Source organism: Tursiops truncatus, chromosome 16 (assembly GCF_011762595.2).
Source record: "Tursiops truncatus isolate mTurTru1 chromosome 16, mTurTru1.mat.Y, whole genome shotgun sequence".
NCBI lineage: Eukaryota > Metazoa > Chordata > Mammalia > Artiodactyla > Delphinidae > Tursiops > Tursiops truncatus.
The window spans coordinates 75,265,902-75,286,159 of NC_047049.1; the positions used below are offsets into that span (position 1 = coordinate 75,265,902).

The window sequence follows — 20,258 nt, forward strand, 5'->3', positions numbered from 1 at the left end:
CATGTCACCATCTGAAACCCTCCCTACTTTCCACCAATCTTGAGCGGTTCACTGAGCATCACACCCTCTGGGAATGAACAGGACAACTTTCTGACCTGAGGCTGGTGAATTTTGAGATTTAGACCCATTGGGGTGATTCTCCTGGAATATAAATGAATCTCCCCGGAGTCAGTGTAGGCACAAGTGCCTACCGTTAGCCCTTACTGACCCTCCTTTGCGCCTTGTTGCCTCCTCCAGCCCTCTGCTCCCCTCTCTGCATCTGGCCAGCCACTCCCCCAAGTCTTCAGGGTCATGGGACAGAGAGACAAGGTGGTATTAAAGGCAGCACACAGAAGAGGAGATGAAGGATCTCTAAAGTACCTTCCTCACTGGGCCTAGAATGGTAGGGTATGGATGTGGGGAAGCAGCGAGGGGGTGGCAAAGTGTCCCCTGTTAGTGACTCTGGTGGAGGTTACTACTAGTGACCGGTCAGTCTCCCGGCACACAAGTTTTCTCTCTCCTTGACTTGTGGTCCTACTTCCTGTATGAACTCTTGTTAAAAGTTTCTTATGTATTCTTCCAGAAAAATAGTATGTGTATTCTAGCATATCTATCATATACATTCTAGCATATGTGTGTGTATCTTCTTGTACAGTTAGGATCCTTTTGATCTTTATTTTTCCCACTTAAGTATAATCTGTATGTCTTTCCATATCAGCACATACAGATTTCTCTACTATTTTAAAAAGCTACATATTTTCCATTATATGGATTTACCATAATTTATTTAATCAAGACTCTATAGATGATAATTTATATTATTTTCAATTTGTTATAGCAGCTAATGTCCTTGAATATAGCGAGGCATATTTGTGAATAAACAGGTCAGTTACTAGCAATGGAACTGACAAGTCAAAGGGTAAGTACACTTAAAAATTCAATAGCTATTATAAAATTTCTCTCAAATTGTTGTGTTATTTTAAATTCCCAACAGTGTTCATGAAGGTGCCAGCTTTTCAATCAATTCAGTAACTCTGGGTATTAACAAACTAAGATTTTGCAAACCTGATAGGTAAAGGTGGCAACTGATGGCTTTGGTTTGCCCTTTTTAAAGTATCAATATGATAGAGGCTGAGCATCTTTCCATATTTATAAGCTGATTCAACTTATTTTATAGTGAACTGTCTAGTCATATAATTTGCTTATTTTTCTATTGGCTTGTTATTTCTTCTCTCAGTTGTGACAAAGACTTTGTAAATTAAAGAAACTGGCCCTTTGTTATAGTGTTCAGTATATTTTTGCTAGCTTGTCATCTGCATTTAAGATTTTCCTTATAGTTATTCCTTTTTAAAGTAATTTTTTATGCTTACATGGATCCTAGGTTTTATGTCATATTCAGAAAGACCTCTCCCCATTAAAAAATTGTTGTTATGGGGCTTCCCTGGTGGTGCAGTGGTTAAGAATCTGCCTGCCAATGGAGGGGACACGGGTTTGAGCCCTGGTCCGGGAAGATCCCACATGCCGCGGAGCAACTAAGCCCATGTGCCACAACTACTTAGCCTGTGCTCTAGAGCCCACGCGCCACAACTACTGAAGCCCGCGCTCCTAGAGCCCATGCTCCGCAACGAGAGGCCACGGCAATGAGATGCCCACGCACCGCAACGAAGAGCAGCCCCCGCTTGCTGCAACTAAAGAAAGCCCGCGGGCAGCATCGAAGACCCGACACAGCAAGCAAGCAATAAATAAATAAATAAATAATGTTATTATTTCACAAGTCAAATCCTAACTTTCATTTTTCTCTTTCTTTTTTCACTGAAAGATTTATTTCATTTGGAATTTATTTTGATGTAAAGAACTTGGTTGGCATCCACTTTTAGCAGTTTCCTCCTAACAGCATGTTCATGGTACCAATACCACTTATTGAATTATTTTTCATTTCATAATTTCTAAGGCCACTTTTATCATACTTTTAATTTCCATGTGTATCTGAATCTCTTTCTAGACTGTATTCCATTGATCTGTCATTCTCTAGTACAAAAACTGTCTTAATTACTAGTCTTTGTAATATTAGTAGGTCTTTGTCACTACTCCTTTGAGATGTTTATTTTTTCTAGAGCAATTTTAGCATCATTATGTCCATCTCTTTTTACACCAGCCCCAACTGTATAGGTATCTCAATTTGGAGCTCACTGAAGGATTCATCTCTTTCCAGCTAGAGGTTAAATATTTTGTCTAATTTTCCCCTTCACAGTCTAGCATCTCATATATGGTAATTTCTGATTTGTCATATTAGAGATGCAGGTTATAGAAGAGTGATAAAGCAATATGAAATCTTTAACATCTGTTGATTTTAAAACCAAGACTAAAAGGGTAATTTAACCCAGGATACTCAATATAAAAGAGATATTTTTGGATTTCAGTAATTTCAGTTCAAGTCACTAAGGTGAACAAATACCTAAACCTTCTACAAGGAAATAATTTTACCTGCTCTCCTAGAATATATGAACAACAGGCTAAAGTGTTTACATTAATCCTTCCAGTTCTAAGGACTTTACTCAGGATTCTACTAATTATCAGGCTGATGCAGTAGATGTGCAAAATTGGCAGAAACAGTCCTTCATGTTCCACAAAAAATGAAAATCGTCAATTCTTTAAAAAGCCACACAACTTTCTGCTGTGTACACTATTTTCTATTTTTCACTGTTAAAGAATGACTACACAATTCCTTGGGTTGAAGAAGCAGGAGAAGTTTTTTCATTCATAGGAGATCAAAGTGTATGAACTTACCGTTAGCATGTCATCACATTTCATGTCTGGTGTATCGCCATCTTCACTTTTATTGTAGAATTTTCGGAAAAAATTGAATGCCACGACAGTATATAGGTATACGACAACAGCTAATAAGCCAACGGTTAATACAAGCTGGAAAGCAATGTGACATTGAACATGTATTAGAAATATAAGTCAGTGGATTTACTGACTAAAAGCTAATGGAATCCACACCTCATACCTTTCTTATACCCCCAGTGGGGAAATCTATTTTCATAGTTGCTATATTTTATAAAGTTGCCAGTTTATTTTATGTAAAACTTGACTACTTAATTGGCTAATAAATGCATACAATAACATGAATAAAACTCTGATTTAGTTTCATATCCAAATTGATATTAATAATATTAATAAGCAGCTTAATATGTTCATGTTTCTATCATCTAAGTATTTGGTAGTAGATACTACATTAAACACATTCTCTCTTTTTATAAGTTCTATTCCCTTTAAATAATTTACATTCCTAACAAAAACTCTCTCATTTTTGTTATGATAGTAAGAGGGGTTGTAAATCACGTTTTCTTTCAATCATATCCTAAAACGAAATAGGAATTGTTTCTAACATCTGGAAATGCACGACTGTTAATAATATGTATCATAAATATTAATAAAACTAAGAAGTCTGGCTTTGTTAACATAAACCAATGATCAAAGGGAAAGACACTTTAATAACTGATAACACTATTTTGAAGGCAAATTTTCTCAACGTATAAATAAAAGTCACAGTTTGAAAGGTCTTTTTTCAGCTCTATGTAATCTTTTTTAAATTCCAAACTATACTTTAACATAATGTATATATATGCATATATATGTATGTATATATAAACATATTTTATAGAATATATATGTGAATATACATAGAATTTGTATATGAATATATATATTTTTAAAATATGACGTTCACCAAGGTGGTAAAAATATATTTCTGGTTCTATCACAGAAGTTCTAAACACACTAAAATGCATTATTTTTTATGTCTACTTCCTCTGATTACAACATACCCCTGGTGTTCTTAACCGTGGCAGCATATATTAAGTCTTTTAAAAATCACTTCATAATTATCTGGAAAAAACATGTTGTCTTAATAGAGGGCTTAATTCACTTCTATAAATTAAGTATAAGGCCACTGTAAATTTCTGTGTGTTTTACCTATAAGGGCTATTTAAGCTCTATATATCTTTGCAAATGAAAATTTGATACCTCAAAAAGAGAAGGAATAAAGTTTAGAAATAAAAGTTTAGAAATTGAGAGCAGTGCCAGATGTTTTGTGTGCAAATACTCCACAGAGTTAGCATCTCCAGTTCTTCGAACATACTGGGAGCTCAAAACCAATTTACTAATTGACCGATGAACATGCATAGTACACTTTTTGTCACTGGACTCATGACGTGCCATGCATATCATACTCATATTCAGAAACTAGAGTGACATATATAAGAACATTGTGCTGAAATTTAGAAAAGTGAAGGTCATGATAATGCGAACTTAACCGTGGACACAGTTCAAGGTTTTGGGAAGGGCACTGATTTTAAAATACGCTGGATTATAAAATTCTGGAAAATAAGGACACTCATTCTAAATAACTAACAGAATGTGTTACCTCCCACTGGACACTTGATAAATAGAGAATGAATTGAGAAGTTTATTAATGAAAGTTTTAACATTACAAATGGGTTGTATTAGAACATAAGCTGACTATCTGGAATTAAGCCAGCTTTTCTCCAAGTAAGCATGACCTTGTCAAGTGTGAAACATTATTATTCTTTTTGCCCAATTTAAAAGTGGAGAAAAGAGCCCATGAATATCCAGTTTTAAAATACTATATTAAATTAAGAATGTAGCATCTCAGGTTTTATTACTGATATAACTAGTGTGTTAGGATGTTGCAACATATTTTGGTTTAGCCACAGTATCAGATTCAGCAAATATCATATTAGGAACAAAATAATAACTACCTTCCTGAGTGTTTAATGTGCTTGAGCCTGTGCTAAGACCTCCACATTTCTGTTTTTATTTAATTTTCACAAAACCCCTATAAGGTAGGTACTTCTATTGTACTCATTTTACAAAATGAGGGAGTTGAGATTTAGAAGAATGCTAAGTAATTTATCCAAGGTCACACAGCTCACCCATCAAGTCAAGACATGAATGTAGGTCTCGGGGGCTCTCAAATTACGAATCTGCATGGTTTATAGAAGAAAAAGTACGGATCCTCTATTCGCAAAAGTCTTTAAAACTGTACACTGTCATTTGAGGTTTGGTGTTACTTCTGTTAGAATATCTGTCGCTTTTTCAGTTTTTGCAGGGGGAGGAAAACATAAGACTTTTACCTGTTTGCCATTGTGTGTTACTGATGATAAGATGGTTCTTAACGTCTTGAATCCCATAGCAATGTCAAGAAGATGAGCGGCAAAAAAAAAGTTGTTATAGTGTCCGAGAACGGACATGGCCATATACCAGGCAAGGTAGAGGAAGGACTATTAAGACAAAATGAGAGAAAATCATCTCAGAAAATAGAATACATACTATTGTATTGTATGTATACTACTCTGCTCTCATTCTATGATAACCACTCCACTAACTTTATCTTCTTAGACTAAAGATTTATATAATTCCAATCAGTTATATCAGTTTGTTTGTGTATTTTATTTTGATGTAGCTGTTCTGCAAGGTTCAATGCCATTCTCTCCTTTATATCAGAGTGGCTGTTTTTATTTATCCTCCCACAGAGAAAAATGTATTGACTTACTACTCAACAGCAACTTACTAATGTCCACTACTGATAGTTTGGGCCGGATAATCCTTGGTTGTGGATGCCATCCTGTGCATAGTAGGATGGTTAGCTAGCAGCATCCCTGGTCTCTACTCCCTAGCTGCCGGTAGTAGAACTCCCCCTCTCCACTCATGACAACCAAGAATGTCTCCAGATGTTGCCACATGTGGCTGAGTTGGGGTGGCCTCCTTTTTATTCAGGGGAGTTGCTTCTATTGTTAGATGAGAAGTGAGCTGCAAGACACCTTACTAACAGTTGACAGTCCTAAGAGATAACTCAAGACTTGATTTTGAATATCAGAGGGTTCTCTAAGGTACCCAGAGTTCTGGGCCCACGGCTGGGTGAGGCAGGGTGGGGACAGAGGCAGGAGTACTGGGGGGATGGGGGTCACAAGTCTTTAGGAGAATGGAACTAAGGTTCACTATAAAAGTGCTAAGATAAGAGCGAGATTTTGAGACTCAATGAGATATCCAAGGAAGAAAGCACGGCAGCAAGAACAGCAGAAGGCCTTAGGGGAGGTTTTTACGAGCCTTTCTGTAGGAGGAGTGAGAAGACGGTAAAAGAATTAAGAAGCAGTAATGAGGGGATGGGCTGAGATCTAACAGCAAAAATTGCAGTCCATCGATTCAGCCATGTTTCATGATTCTCTCTAGCAACTTCCCATAGCCAGCAAATGGTAGCACAAAAACAACTGACAGTAACAGTTATTTAAACTGGAATTTCTAAGAATCAAAAATGTCATGCTATTGAGCCAACGAGGTAGTATGTGGTTCTCTGCCTTGACAGCTGGTGGCTTTTAGTCATGGGCGATTTTTTTCCATAATATCTGGATATATACGTGGGTCCTATGCCTAACTCAGAAGCTCTTATGCTCTTTGATAAAAGAGGGATCCATCGAGAAAAAGAGCACAGTAATTTAATGTACTTTATGTGGCAGAAACAAATGGATCGCAATTAATGTTAAAAAAGAACTTTAAAAAATGTATTTAGAACTTTCTAACATCTTTAAAAATTTTGAAGAATGCGATTGCTCAACTAAAATCCGAATGAAAATACACACGAATTTGCATCTCCATTTCATTTTCTCGTGTAAATATATTTTAATTTTTCAGCTACTGAAAGAAATGGAATGAGATATGGGCTGATTAATCATATATTTCTCTGGGTCTTTCTCAGATGTGGTCAGTATTAAACGAACTGATATTTAAGTAGCTTTCTTTTTTTTTTTTTTTGCGGTACGCGGGCCTCTCACTATTGTGGCCTCTCCCGTTTTGGAGGACAGGCTCCGGACGCGCAGGCTCAGCGGCCATGGCTCACGGGCCCAGCCGCTCCGCGGCATGTGGGATCTTCCCGGACCGGGGCACGAACCCGTGTCCCCTGCATTGGCAGGCGGACTCTCAACCACTGCGCCACCAGGGAAGCCCTTAAGTAGCTTTCTTAAATAGCCATCTTTCCAGCCACTGAAGCCCAACAAACTCATCTAATCAGAGTGCGTTTTACTTTGTGGTAATGAAGTTGGCTTACATTGTCAGTGAAAACGACTCCTAGTTTCCACATCTGATACTTCACATCAATAGAGTTCAGCCTGGAAAGACAAAAAAGAAGAATTTGTAGATATGTACATGAAGCAGAAACTCATAGGCTTGCAAAAGCCTGCTGTCATTCACTCTCCATGGGGCAGAGCTGGCAACCATCTCAGGAGATGAGTTCTAGTTCAGGAGCCCAGCTGAGAGCTCTGTTGGAAAATGTACACCAGAGTTTTGTGATTTTTTTTTTTAAAGAGGAATCTTGGAAAACAAAACAAAGCATCACTATGTCTCTATTACTTAAAAATAGTCTTTTCTTTTTGACCTTTTCTTTTCCTATATTAAATATAAAATAAACACTTTCTATGTGACAATTATTCCTAGAAACTACTAAATTAACTAACATAGGTATATCGAAAGTTTCCTCCCTAACTTTCATTATATATTCATAATTGCATCCCAACAGAATAATTTTTAGTTCAACTAATAAAAACTTGCATAAATGTCCACACTTGTTTTACAACTGTACTGATTTTGCCAATAAAAGGACTTATTCATTTTGTTTTTTCCTATCGTTTTCAGAAATGCCCCTTCTCTACTTCCTTCTCTATCCAAGAAGGAATTTAACCCTTCCCCTTGGTTCCCATAGTGCTTTGTAGACACCTCCCTTTATAATCGTTTCCCATGTTGTTTTGCAGGCATAGGTGTGTATGTATGTACGTGTATTGATGCCTTCCTCACTCGTCTGTGAAATCCCCAGCACCAAGCATGTTATATCATACATTGAATGTCTCTCAATAATGTTGAATGAGTGAATCAACATAAATAGTCATGATCTTTGCAGATTAAAATATACATGTATTAAAATATACTCATTTTTAATTTTCGCTTTTTTCCAGAACTTGTCACTGGTTTATGGGGCTAGAAATTATAATTTTGTTAGCCTTTGCAACATTCCAGTGAATTGATATGATAATAATATAATTTTAGTGTTATTTTCAAAAAGGCTTCTCTAGACTTACTGTTTTAGTCTTTACTTCTTTAATCATTTCTTTTAATTAGGTCAATCTTAAATTACAAGTGCAATGATAAATAGTTGATAATCTAAGCTGACTTCTTAGGAAACTTTTCCCCTTAGAGTTAAGGTTTAATTTTTTTAAGGAAATAAAGCAGTCTTTGAGTTACAATTAATTTTATTATTAAATAATATTTTTTTAAAATTTCATGAATATTTACAGTGGGTTTCAATATAAGAATACTTTTTCTTAAAAAAAGAGAGAGATGAAAAAAAAATAAACCCATTGGATAATTTGCATGAGAGCATGATTATTTCCCATGAAAGCAATCCAAAACAAAATAAGGGTTTTTATCAGGATGTCTGAACTTCCCATGGTCGTTTCTAACTTATTTAGAAGTTTGTTCTTATGATTAGTTGTTTTCCATCCCTGTCATGCATTAGGGTAGCAAGTTTCCTACCAACAGCATTAAGAGTATTTTGTAGTATACAATACTCTTTTCTCACCAGTAGTGGCAGTGATGCTGTTTGGGCGGAGCTGGCTCCACCCCCAGGGATGGAGCACAGCTGATCTAGGCCAATCAGGGCATGGCATTAACCTGGCCACAGGGCTTGGTTCAGGGGTAAACTAGAAGCCAGAAGCTGAGGAGTTTTGCTAGATGGTTTTGAGATTATAAGCTCTCCTCTCACTCCATAAAGACACACATGAAGAAGCATGCAGGCTTTCTGGCTGCTGGCAGCCATTCTATCCCCAGGAGGTGAACTGGCCACTTGTTTAAATATGCACATACCAAGCCCTATGTATCTGATTGATAAATAAATACATGCACACATAGATACATGAATCATCCTTATATGCAAATGTTCACATTAAGATACTATTCATATAGAAAACAGGTAATCTTTGAAAACTCAATCCTTCTAAACACTTTAATAAAGGAACACTACATGTAAATCTTTTCCTAGGAATGTGTATTATTTACTAGATCTTTATTCTTCTAATTTTATTATCCCTATTTAAAGGTATTAATAAAAGCCACATTAATTTCTTGGTACTTTGCTAGGGGTCAAACCTGCAAACATTTACTATGTAAAACAGTGGAAAATTCCACTAATTTAAAACTGTTCATAGTAAAAAAACAGTCTAAACTTTCCTTCTATTTTATCAGACATTTTCTAGAGTCACAAATATGACCATGGAAAATGCATAATTCAGTAAAACTATTTAATTCGACATTGGTTATCAGGGATCTGAAAATGCTAGTAAGAAACTCAGCAGCCCCCCTCTCACCATAGTCCTTACGTGATATTCTAACATAAGGGCCTGAATGCCTAAGGGCTGCCAACTGTGTTTCATCTTACGTAGAGTGACCACATTCCTTTAAGAACCACATTTGTTTTCTTAAAGTACTCAGGTCATATTTTAAATTTAAATTCATAACTTGCTATATATTTGCTTATCTAACTACTTTTGAACTGGGTTCACATTATTTTTAAAGACCCAAGTAGCTCTGACAAGGTTTCAGAGAGATAAAAAGTATAAAAGAGATCAGCCAACATGTTGTTTTTTAATGCTAGCTAAAATAGTTATCTAAGACAAACTAACATTGCTCTACAGAACCTTAAATATTTATGTTTTCAGAGAAATCGTCACATACCTAATTGACTGATACCTTAAATACACAGATAAGGGAAGGTAACGATTACGTTTTTTTCTAAAATCGTTAAGTGGCTACAATAAGAAATTACATTTTAAAAAGCATGTAGGCTTTACAACTGTAATTCTAGAATTATAGCTGATTAAATTTGCAAGACAGATACAGATGTATATATATATGTATACTAACACTACACGTGCATGTGAAATTCAATCTCAGGTGAATTCAGTTCAACTGGTTTACATCCTTCTAATTATATCATATTATTCCATGCGAGCACTGTATAAGAGTGCCTCATTTTAAAATAAACTTTCCAAGTAATAGTATACTAAGTATACCAAGTCTTTGCTATTTAAATAAAACACAACAATTAAAAGAATATGAACTTATTTCTAATAAAAGGTCTACATAGCTCCCTTTTCCAAAATTAAGAAAACTAACTTCTTGGCAAACAGGAAGCATTAACGAGGCAAATATTATGCTATTGCATCTTTGCCTTCAACTTAAGTGGCATTTAGGGATAAAAAGGCACATTGATAAAACAAATCTTTTCTTCTTGCTTTATGTAAATAATGAAAAAGTCACCTTCAAAAATTAATAGATTACATCTGCTGATTCCATAGTGCAAAAATACCCGGAAGTACAAAAGCAGACTTTATATATTCTCTGTTTCTCTCGTCTCTATTCCTCTGACACTGAAGGAAAGGAAATCAGTGCACTAGCAAGTTCAGAAGTGTATTACTTTTTCCTCCTTTCCACCTAGACCTCGGATAGAGCAGAATGAACACTCACACGGCCGACAGGGAGCTGTCTTTCTTTGGCTTCTTCTTTTCCCGGGCATCGCTGAAGTCCAGGGCAGCTTTGTCCATGCCAAGTAACTCGCTGATTCTGTCTCGGCCATAGAACTCTCCATATTTATCCATAACCTGGGGCAAGAAAAGAAGCATTTTACTGGCCTCCACCATTAAGTAATCTCATCTGTATGTGCACATACAAACATCTAATTATTTTTATACATAGTATATATCGGTCTTACGTTCAGGTTCACTTAAACATCTAACTTAACGGCTCATGTTCTGTGATCACACTGCTTAAGGTCTTAGTGAACTTATAGCGTTTTAAATAATGCCTAGCTGAAGAACAAGATTTCTTATGCAAGAGAGAAAGGCAGGCACAAAAGAGGATAGGCTCAAGCAAATGGGTAAAGAGGTGGGAGAAAATGGAATAAAGTAACTGCTACCAAATTCATCCCCTGTGTCAGGAATTATGCTAAGAGGTCCAACTTGCTTCTCCCTCATGGGACTGTCATAATATGTTAAGTTTCCTGTTGTTAGCATCCTACTCTGCAGATAAAGAAATTGATCTTGGAGAATGTAACATGCCCAGTCTCAGCTTGGCAAGAGATGGGGTGAGGACACATCCAGGCAAGGCTGACTCCCAGCAAAGATCTTCTGCGTAGAGCACGGCATGCCACTGGGTTTGCCCATGACATGCTGGTATCCCCTCTGTGGTCTCCAGAGCAAACATTCAACTCCCCCCATAGTATCCTGACTCCAGCCATTCTTCAACAACACCTGAACCTGGAGCCTTGTCACCATCCACAGGTCCTCAGTTTAATTCTTACCTAGAATGGATTCCTTGTCCATCGTTAGAATCACTTCTCTGCAACCCCCCTTGGCTTCCTTGCCCCTCTCTCTTCTGTCACATTTGTCTGGGCTTTGCCCAGATGTTGGGTTTTTAGATCAGGGCTTAGATGTGGGCTAACAGATCACCTGTGAGCTCAGTACCTCTGTCTCTGATATAGCGACTCTCGGCCTACAGTTTATATACCATGAGGATCCCGCACATCATTGAAAATGGAGGCAACAGGAAAACTAATGAAAGAAACGCAGGAGGAGAGAGAACGGGCAGCAAGAGAGGAAAAGGAAAGCAAGGAACAGGAATATAGGAGAAACAAAGGAACTGAGAACCAGCGAAAGAGGAGGGGGAACATTAAAGTAAAATATTAGAGTGGATGAATAGAAAGAAAGTGGATAAATAGAAAGAAAGAAAGGATTAGCAGAAATAAAAATGAGCTTTTTCTAAATGTATACAATCAGGTAAATTAAAAGAAAACATAAAAGAGCAACGGTAGTGAAAAAGCCTATGAACGTACACTATTTAGGTTCATTAAAACAATTTGTTTTCCATTATTCTCACAGCACTGAAAATGGGCTGGGCTGATCTGAGTGGGAGTTCTTTAGGGGTTGTATTCTCACCCAGGAGAACAAACTGGACCTCAGAGCAGGAACGCTATGGACTGTCTCAGCTGCAATTACAATCTGTCTATTTATTTGACTCTAGATATATCGTGTCCTTCAGAGAAACTCTTGCTTTAATAACTTAGAAACTGCTTCTTCATACTGTTAAGTAATTACTAAGAATAAAATATTCAAATTATCTATTTTACATTACTTAAAAATTATTCTTTCAGAGCTCTGGTCTAATTAGGATGCACTCATCTGCATTCGTGCAGTGCTACTACTCTGTGGTCACAAGGGGACAAAAACTTGCACCAAAATGAAAATCAACAAACACACTGCTTCTTCCAACTAGGAAGTCTTGGGGGGGGGGGTTTGTTTTGTTTTGTTTCTGTTTTTTAAAATGTGCTTCATTTTAAATAATGTACTTGATTTAAATGCTTGGCAAACTCTCTATCTCCCCTCAGACTGGTAACAAAAAATGTGCAGTTGCCAATCACCGGCCCCCCTATGAGTAGTTCTCAACTGGTGGAATCAAAGGGAGAAAGACCACTTCGTTCGGCAGACATCTGTGGCCATTCGCCCCAGACCACATACACTGGAGCCACAGCTCATTGTGGTACGTGGCATGAAGTGATTCAGTCTGGCAGTTGGAGGAATAAGAAGGGGCTACAAAATAATGATTACTGTATTTTACAGTGTACAAGTACTGGTACATGCACTATTTTTTTTAAAAAGTGACCTACATTAAATCCCGTGTGGTAGGAAGAGCAGAGATAATCCTTGTCTCTCGAAAGCAGAGCCGACATTGGGGCCAGAGTCCGTAGCTGAACTCCTACTTGTGTTCTGTCGTGCTCTGATGCAGTGCGCATCAGAAGAATAAAATTTTACCAAAATACAAAGGTCTTTGAAGTTTATATAAAAGTAAATAAAATTCAGTCCTTTGTTGGTATACAACAACTTTACTTTTTTATTGTAAGGGAGGATCCCAGCCCTGGTGACTTAGCTGTCTTAGCAGAAAAAGAGCCTTCCGTCAACTTCAGTTACCCGAACAATCTCAGAGAAAATTCTTACCAATTCTTGTTAATGTACAGACTGAGCACTGTTTAGTCACCTGAGTCAGATGACAGGTGGGCGAGCACTGCTTATTTATTTTTCAGCTGCAGAGTATGGATCTCTTATGAAATTTTTGAAATTCATATTGAATCCCATTTCCATTTTGAAATGACATTAACAGACAAAGCACGCCTCAGTATCTCAGCCTACGTATGAGCCACAGCAGATTCAAATCTGAATTGCACTTTAGGAAAAAAATAGAAAATTTAAGCCCACCTTTCTTTTAACAAATTTGTCCCAGTAGTTGTTGGGAAATGACCTAAAAGATATAAAAGCATAGAAATAAAATAGTATCATTTTTAAAAAAATGATAAATAACAATATATTTTTTGGAATAAATAAAATACTTAAAATAATATGTGAACATATATTCTTCCATTCACAAAAATTACAATGAATTTTCCCCATCTTATCCCATAATTTTTCTATCATAAGTATATTACGTATTATTTTAAGTGTTAATATATACATGTAAATCACAGAAGAGACTACGGGCTAATATTTTAATGGAGATGAATATGAGCATATTTAATAAGCAGTCTGGTTATATTTTTTCTTTATGTATAATGTGTTAATGTATACATTTCTTTGTCAATTGTCTATAAAAATTAAAGTATCTAAAACTGTCATTGTTTTTCCTAGGAAGTAAAAAAAAATCTCATTCCCACTAGTTATCCTTAAGGAAACTGAGCATAACACCATCACATGACTCCAGCATCTTAACTAATATAGAGTTCACCTAAGGGGACAGACTTGATTCGATTTAGAGTTGCTAAACAAAATATTGAGCATTTAGAGTAAACATTTATAACACACAAATCATCCCCAGTTCTGGAAACATCCCCAGTAAACATTTATAACACACAAATCATTTCCAGTTCTGGAAACCCAGAACTTATTAGAAATCGTAACTCTTTAAGAATTAGCAAAACTAATCACAATAAAAAGAAGCTATTTCACGCTTGAGTATTACAAACTACAGAAAAATATTGTATCACCAATACCTCGAATAGTGTAAAATTAGACTTTTGTGATGGGTTTTTATCTACAGCAGCAGCTAGTAGTTTGGATCTAGACCTCACAGGCGAAATAATTAGTATAAAGAAAAGTATTTGTTTTTCTGTCTTATATTTTACATGGCATAATGTTTAGCTAGTTATATGCTTCGCCTCTGGATGATACCAACTGAAAATTTCCAACTTAGATTAAAAGTGTGACATTCAATATTTTTGCCTTTAATGCTACAGCTCCTTCCTTAATGAATAATTTTGGCTTCCGCTATGCTTTTAGATGAGATAACCCCACACTGCAGGTTCTGTACCTCCAGCTACACACTTCCCTGAACACTGAGTAATGGATGTTATGTTCCATCAGTGCTGTGGAAATGGACTCAAAGCCATTTTTGATGGAGGAATTCAGAACACAGAGGGCAAAAATTGATGGCATCCATTAAGAGACTGATGGAGCTTATTAGTCTTTTGATTTTCTTGGCTGAATATATAACTGTTATTCACCTCTGCTAAACTTTTGATAAATCTGCAAGAACTCTGGCAAAGTATTTTATGGCTTGAAATTTTTGAGCACAGAAATGTCTCATCTCATTCTTTACTCACTGTGTGTTGATTACGAGTCTATCCCACTGGCCTTTAATATCATCTTCTGAAGGCTGTTCTGTAATATAAAGCCCATCAAATTCCAATTTTCGAGCTACTTCTTTTTCTCGCTTAAAAATAACCAGTGGGACCTACATTTGAAAAATAAACATGTTAAAATTAGTTTAGATTTACTAGCATCTCCTGTGGTCACTATCTTTACAAAGCAGCTTTTGGAAAGAAATATTTCCCATGTTACTTCCAGGAAGGTAAAAATTGAGTGAAAATCAATCAGCTATATTTAGGCAGGAGGAGGCATCTAGAGGTTTTCAAAAAACAAAAGACAGTATAGATATTATATATATGCATATGTTTTTAAACACATAGAGGTTCATTGATAATTGCACTAATGAAATCAATTTTAAATATTAAAAAATTATACAAAATTGCTTTTTTTGCATATTACATATATACATATATATAATATATATGGATGCAATAAAACATAGCACTAATGTTCCAAAATGCATACTTCTAAAAAAATTTTAGAGTTTTATTTTAGAAATCTCTTTAATAATTCCATGCTCAGCATGCCCATATGCTATTTTGAAATAAATTTTAATTTCAACATCAGCAAAAATCTTTGTCAGTTTGCCAGAATGTCTCCAGAGTTTACTGATTCCCTTTTCATATGGACAGAGTTTACACAAGGCACAGATGCAAAAAAGATGCAGACATTCTGGAAGTATCCAAGAATATCCCCTCTCCCCGCCAATAAAACAAGGGAAGCAGAGGGAGGTAGAGGAGTTTCTGAAAAAAACTTTACATTCTAGTCTTTTACCCTGGACCCTGGTTTTTCAAAAGTCTTCTAGAAGTTTCCCAATCAGAAGCAGGGCACAGTGAAATAAAAGCCCTGCAGTAAAAAGGTGTCATGCTAGGAAAAGATAAAGAGGTTTGCAAAGGTGATGGGCAGCCCTGAGCACTCAGAGAGACTATCTTGAGTTCTATTCACCAAACTATAGTGTTCCCTTGGTAAGGCTCTAGGGATGGGTGACGTGACAAACAGTGAAGCATTTCTGCCAGGGATAACGAGAGATACATACCTAATAACAAAACAATCAAAATGACTCTCAGAGGTCCAATGTGATGTATTTCTAGAATTTCTACTACACTGAGCACTGCTAGGAGACATAGTGGGTGGACTTCTGTGGGGTCAAATTATAGGTGAAATTGGCTATACGTGAATAATTACTGACGTGCGAGAAAACTACAATGTGACAGCCACATCCCCTTCCCAGGGCAGCCTGCATGCAGTGACTCGTCACCAGGGAGCTCTAAAGGCCCAGCTCCAATGCCCCAGCCCAGGGCTACCCCGAAGGGGGCGTCTCAACTTCAGAACAGAGACCTGTGATGTGCCCTGTTGGGTCTGTACTGCAGCCCCGCTTTTCCCTCTTCTCCATGCTGCTTCCTCCCCTTGCCCCGCAGGTGTTTATGGAACATTCCCTAATGAACTATGGGTATGTAATTTCCATCTCAGAATCTGCTTCCCCAGAAGTCCAACGTGCAACAGACACACACACACGCGGACACACACAGGTTCCTTGGTGCCCTACTATCTTACTTTCAAGCAGTAGTAGCCAATGATGCAGAAGAAAGAGATAACCGTGTGCAAAATGGCTAAGATACGCAGCGTGGGCTCCATGTAGCCGCTGCTCTCCTCCAGCACGTAGTGAACTGCAATGATTCTAGGCGAGCTGTCCAGGCTGCTAACTTTGGCATTTTCACTTGAACTGCGAGTGGGGAGCTCCTTTCCTTCAACCACAGAAGAAGTGGAGACCTGATTCAAATCATTTAAAGGACAGTCAGTTCATTTCCTCTGACATCAGGGTAAACAAGAAACAATGGAAACCCAGTCTTAGCCAATAGCTGGATGTGAAACCACTGCACGATGAAAAGACTAAAAGCAAAGGCTAAAAAAGATAGCTTTTTCAGTATCTTGTAATAACCTATAATGGAAAAGAATCTGAAAAAGAACATATGATACATATATATATATATACATAGAGAAAAAATATATATAACTGAAATATATATATAACTGAGTCATTTTGTTATATGACTGAAACTAAACCCAGATATGAGGATTCCAGTACATGCAGGAAATAATTAGATGGCTAAGCTGCCTTCTCAGTGATCAAAAGAATTTAATACAGTACAGATATGCCACATCCAGATACAGTAACAAGTGAGATATTCAGCCAAATTAGACTCTGAGCACTGTGGGTAAATCCTCTGCAAATCCAACATTCTTCAGTGGGGGCATTTCTCACCTAGTGTGAAGGAGCAAATCTATCCCTGCTGTACTAGACAGTCAGCAATGTGCCTGAGATTCAGGTTTTCATTTTCATCAAATACATTTCAGCATCGGTTTTGATGTGCTCACTAGTGGATCTCTGAAATCTTTACATTCAATTCAGTCTTTCATATTGGTTATTAGAAGACTAAGATGTACATACCTTATAAAAGAGCAAGATGAAATTGATTGCAAACGCGACAAATAAGGCTAACATTCTCATGTTGTAAAAGTTGCGAGCAAAATAGTTCTGAAGGTGAAAAAAATTATTAAAAGGTCATTGAATCGAGAGACTTGAAATTTGCAGACAATTGAAATAAAGCATTCATGCATTTACCCAAAACTATTTGTTGAGGGCCCACTGGGTTTCAAGTCCCATGCTTGGTGCTATCTACGTAAAGCACCAAGCTTTATGACGTAAACCACCATGGAGAAGACATAATAAAGAAGCACATTCACAGATAAAAAGCGTAATTTCAGGGAATGTTAAATGTTATGAAGAAAAATCCATCAGGTTAAGGACTTAGGGAACAGGGGCGCTATTCAGACAGGTGGTCAGAGAAGATCTGTCTAAGGAGGTGACATTTGAGCTGAGGCCTGGGTGCCACTGGACGGCAATCAAGTGAACAGTTGGGGACGGGAATGTCAGAGAAAGAGCTTGGAGGGCAGAGGTCCTGAGCTCCAGGTGATGCTGGTGTGTTTGACGGATAGTGAGGAGGTAGCGCAGTGAGAGGAGGGGAGAGTGGGAGGGAATGAGGTCAGAGAGGTGAGCGGGGGACAGGGTTCTGTAGCCCTCTGATAAAAAGTCTGTTGCCCCTTATAGTGCAGTGGTTCAGTGTCTGATCGCTGGGACCACACTGCCTGGGCATAAAGCCTGACCTCACCACTGACTCACTGTGCGATGTGGACAAGAGACTTAATCACTCTTGTAGCATCACTTTTCTCACCTGTAAAGTGGGGATAACAACAAAACCTGTCTCATAAGTTTGCTATGAGGATTAGGTAAATTACTATAGGGGAAGTTAGTCATTAATCTTGTTAATATCATTGGAATTAGTATTTTATTCTAAATGGGATGGCAAGCTCTTGGAGGAGCTGAAGAGGGCTGATGCAATCAGATGATTTGAAAGACGATTCCAGCTACTGAGTATAAAATAGATTGGAGGCAAGCATGGAAGGCAGGAGACGAGTTAGAAAGTGACTGCAGGATGCAGGAAGAGATGATGTTGCTGGTGGTGGCTTGGACCAGGTGGTGGCTGTGGAGGTGGTAAGTACTGGGCAGACTCTGGGTACATCTGGAGGAGAGAGCCGAGAAGAATTATTGTTGGGTTGTATCTGAGGTAGGAAAGAAAGAGAGGACTCAGAGATGATAATTCTGGATTTGGGGGTCTGAGCAACCAAGTAAATGGTTGGTTCTATTTTTTGAGCTATGAGGGAAAAACATACAAAACACTTAGAGGAGAAGTGGGTTTAAGGAAAAAGGTTATGGGACATACCAAGAATTTGTTTTAATATTAAGTGGGAGATGACTATAAAGTTATCTACCCGGATATGCCAGGGGCTTTAGCATAAGGCCATAGCAAAATGGCATCTCCTTAGTTATCCCTCTCTGTGGACACAGCCAATTTTGATGGTGTCATCTCCCCACACACGACCCTGACTTTTCTGCCACCGTTTATAGGACCAAAGTTGGCCACCATATCCAAACCGGGTCAGTCACATTGGTTTCCCGTGGAAGGTGGCACTGGGTCATAGGTCACAGTTAGGTACTCTGGTTATCTGAGCTGGGAGGTCACAACGACTCGGGTCACGAGGGGCCTGTGGCACCTGGTGTGGTCATGATTAGGCTGGTGCATGCCAACAGGTGAACAGAGAAAGTCATATTGCAAGAGAAGCAGGAAAGTGGGAACTGTGACCTCTGAGACAGAAGGATGGAAGGAAATCTCAATTATGTGCTTTACTCAACTGCAGTTACACACACTCTTCAGGAACCCATGGGGACTGCTGCAGCTTATTACAGGGCCTGTGCAGCCTCACACCCTACACCACGCCCAGACCACACCTGCAGCCACGTCCACTGTGACAACACATCAAACCAGTGGTTATCCAGAGTTGCCTCAGAAACATCTGTGTTCTGTGTGCTCTGCATTAAATAATATAGTAACATACAAGGTAGTTTAAGAAAATATAGGTCAAACTATTAATTAAAATATCTATTGGTATACATTTTAAAAAATGTGTCATATATACATTTATGCATAAGCAGTTAGAACATATCACCACTGAGAACAATTTATTTCCCTTACAGGTGAAGTTCTATACTACATGAGTTTCTTGTCTATTTTTTTCTCAAAGGCTAAGTATGATTTTGCCTTTCCAACTGGCCGTGTTACGGAGTATTGCTCATAGTTTCTAGGTCTGACATTATTGGTCAGTACGTCTTACAGGTTTATTCTAGACATTCAGCTCCCAGTCTTTTCCTGCTTGAAAAAATTATATATAATATTTATGCACATATGCATACATACACATGAGAGGCCTTTCAAACAAAATTTTTAACAATTCCATTCTGTATGAATAGGAAGAGAGAACTACATCTCCTTTCTTTGTTTTCTACATACAAGTATATATTAATTGGGAGAGCATTTCCACAAAATGTTTAAGACCCTACATAAAGAACTGTCTTCTCCCTCTTTGTTCTTTCATTGATTTACTTATTTCCACTTAAAGAATAATTTGGAATAGACCTTCTTATTATCAATGGAGAGTTGGCTCACTGCATTAATATTTTTATAACTGGAATTTTAATAAAAGGGCGATGTTCTAGAACGACTGACTAACCCCACTCTGGAACATCAATATGAATTACTTGTCCCCTAGAAGATATTCTTTGTTATAATGCATGGTAGAGCCTTCCACAGTGTTCTGCAAAGAGGGAGCCCCGGGGTTATGTTTATTGACTTGCCCTAAAGTCCTTGTAGGAAGACACTGGCAGTCACTAAATCAAGTGGACCCTCATGGGAATGTGTGCAGAGGTTATGTGTTTGACGACAGGGAGCCGTGGACCAAGGCATTCATTTGAACACATAAACACTAAGATGGGCAAATACAACATACGTGCAGGGCTGACCCAAGTGAAGGTCAATGCGTATTTACTGCACCCGAACGATTATGATC

The 20,258-nt window shown here is 37.7% G+C and overlaps 1 protein-coding gene across 1 annotated transcript in view; it reads right to left on the reverse strand.

The window, feature by feature from the left end:
- RYR2 (ryanodine receptor 2) overlaps positions 1–20,258 on the reverse strand; it is a 510,050-nt gene that overhangs the window by 23,429 nt on the left and 466,363 nt on the right. The window contains exons 93-100 of the mRNA XM_073793696.1: positions 17,245–17,331; positions 16,350–16,565; positions 14,750–14,880; positions 13,353–13,395; positions 10,573–10,706; positions 7,106–7,166; positions 5,139–5,285; positions 2,767–2,901 (exon numbers count right to left, since the gene is read on the reverse strand). Coding sequence (XP_073649797.1) covers positions 2,767–2,901; positions 5,139–5,285; positions 7,106–7,166; positions 10,573–10,706; positions 13,353–13,395; positions 14,750–14,880; positions 16,350–16,565; positions 17,245–17,331 — 954 coding nt within the window. The remainder of the gene's footprint in view (positions 1–2,766; positions 2,902–5,138; positions 5,286–7,105; positions 7,167–10,572; positions 10,707–13,352; positions 13,396–14,749; positions 14,881–16,349; positions 16,566–17,244; positions 17,332–20,258) is intronic.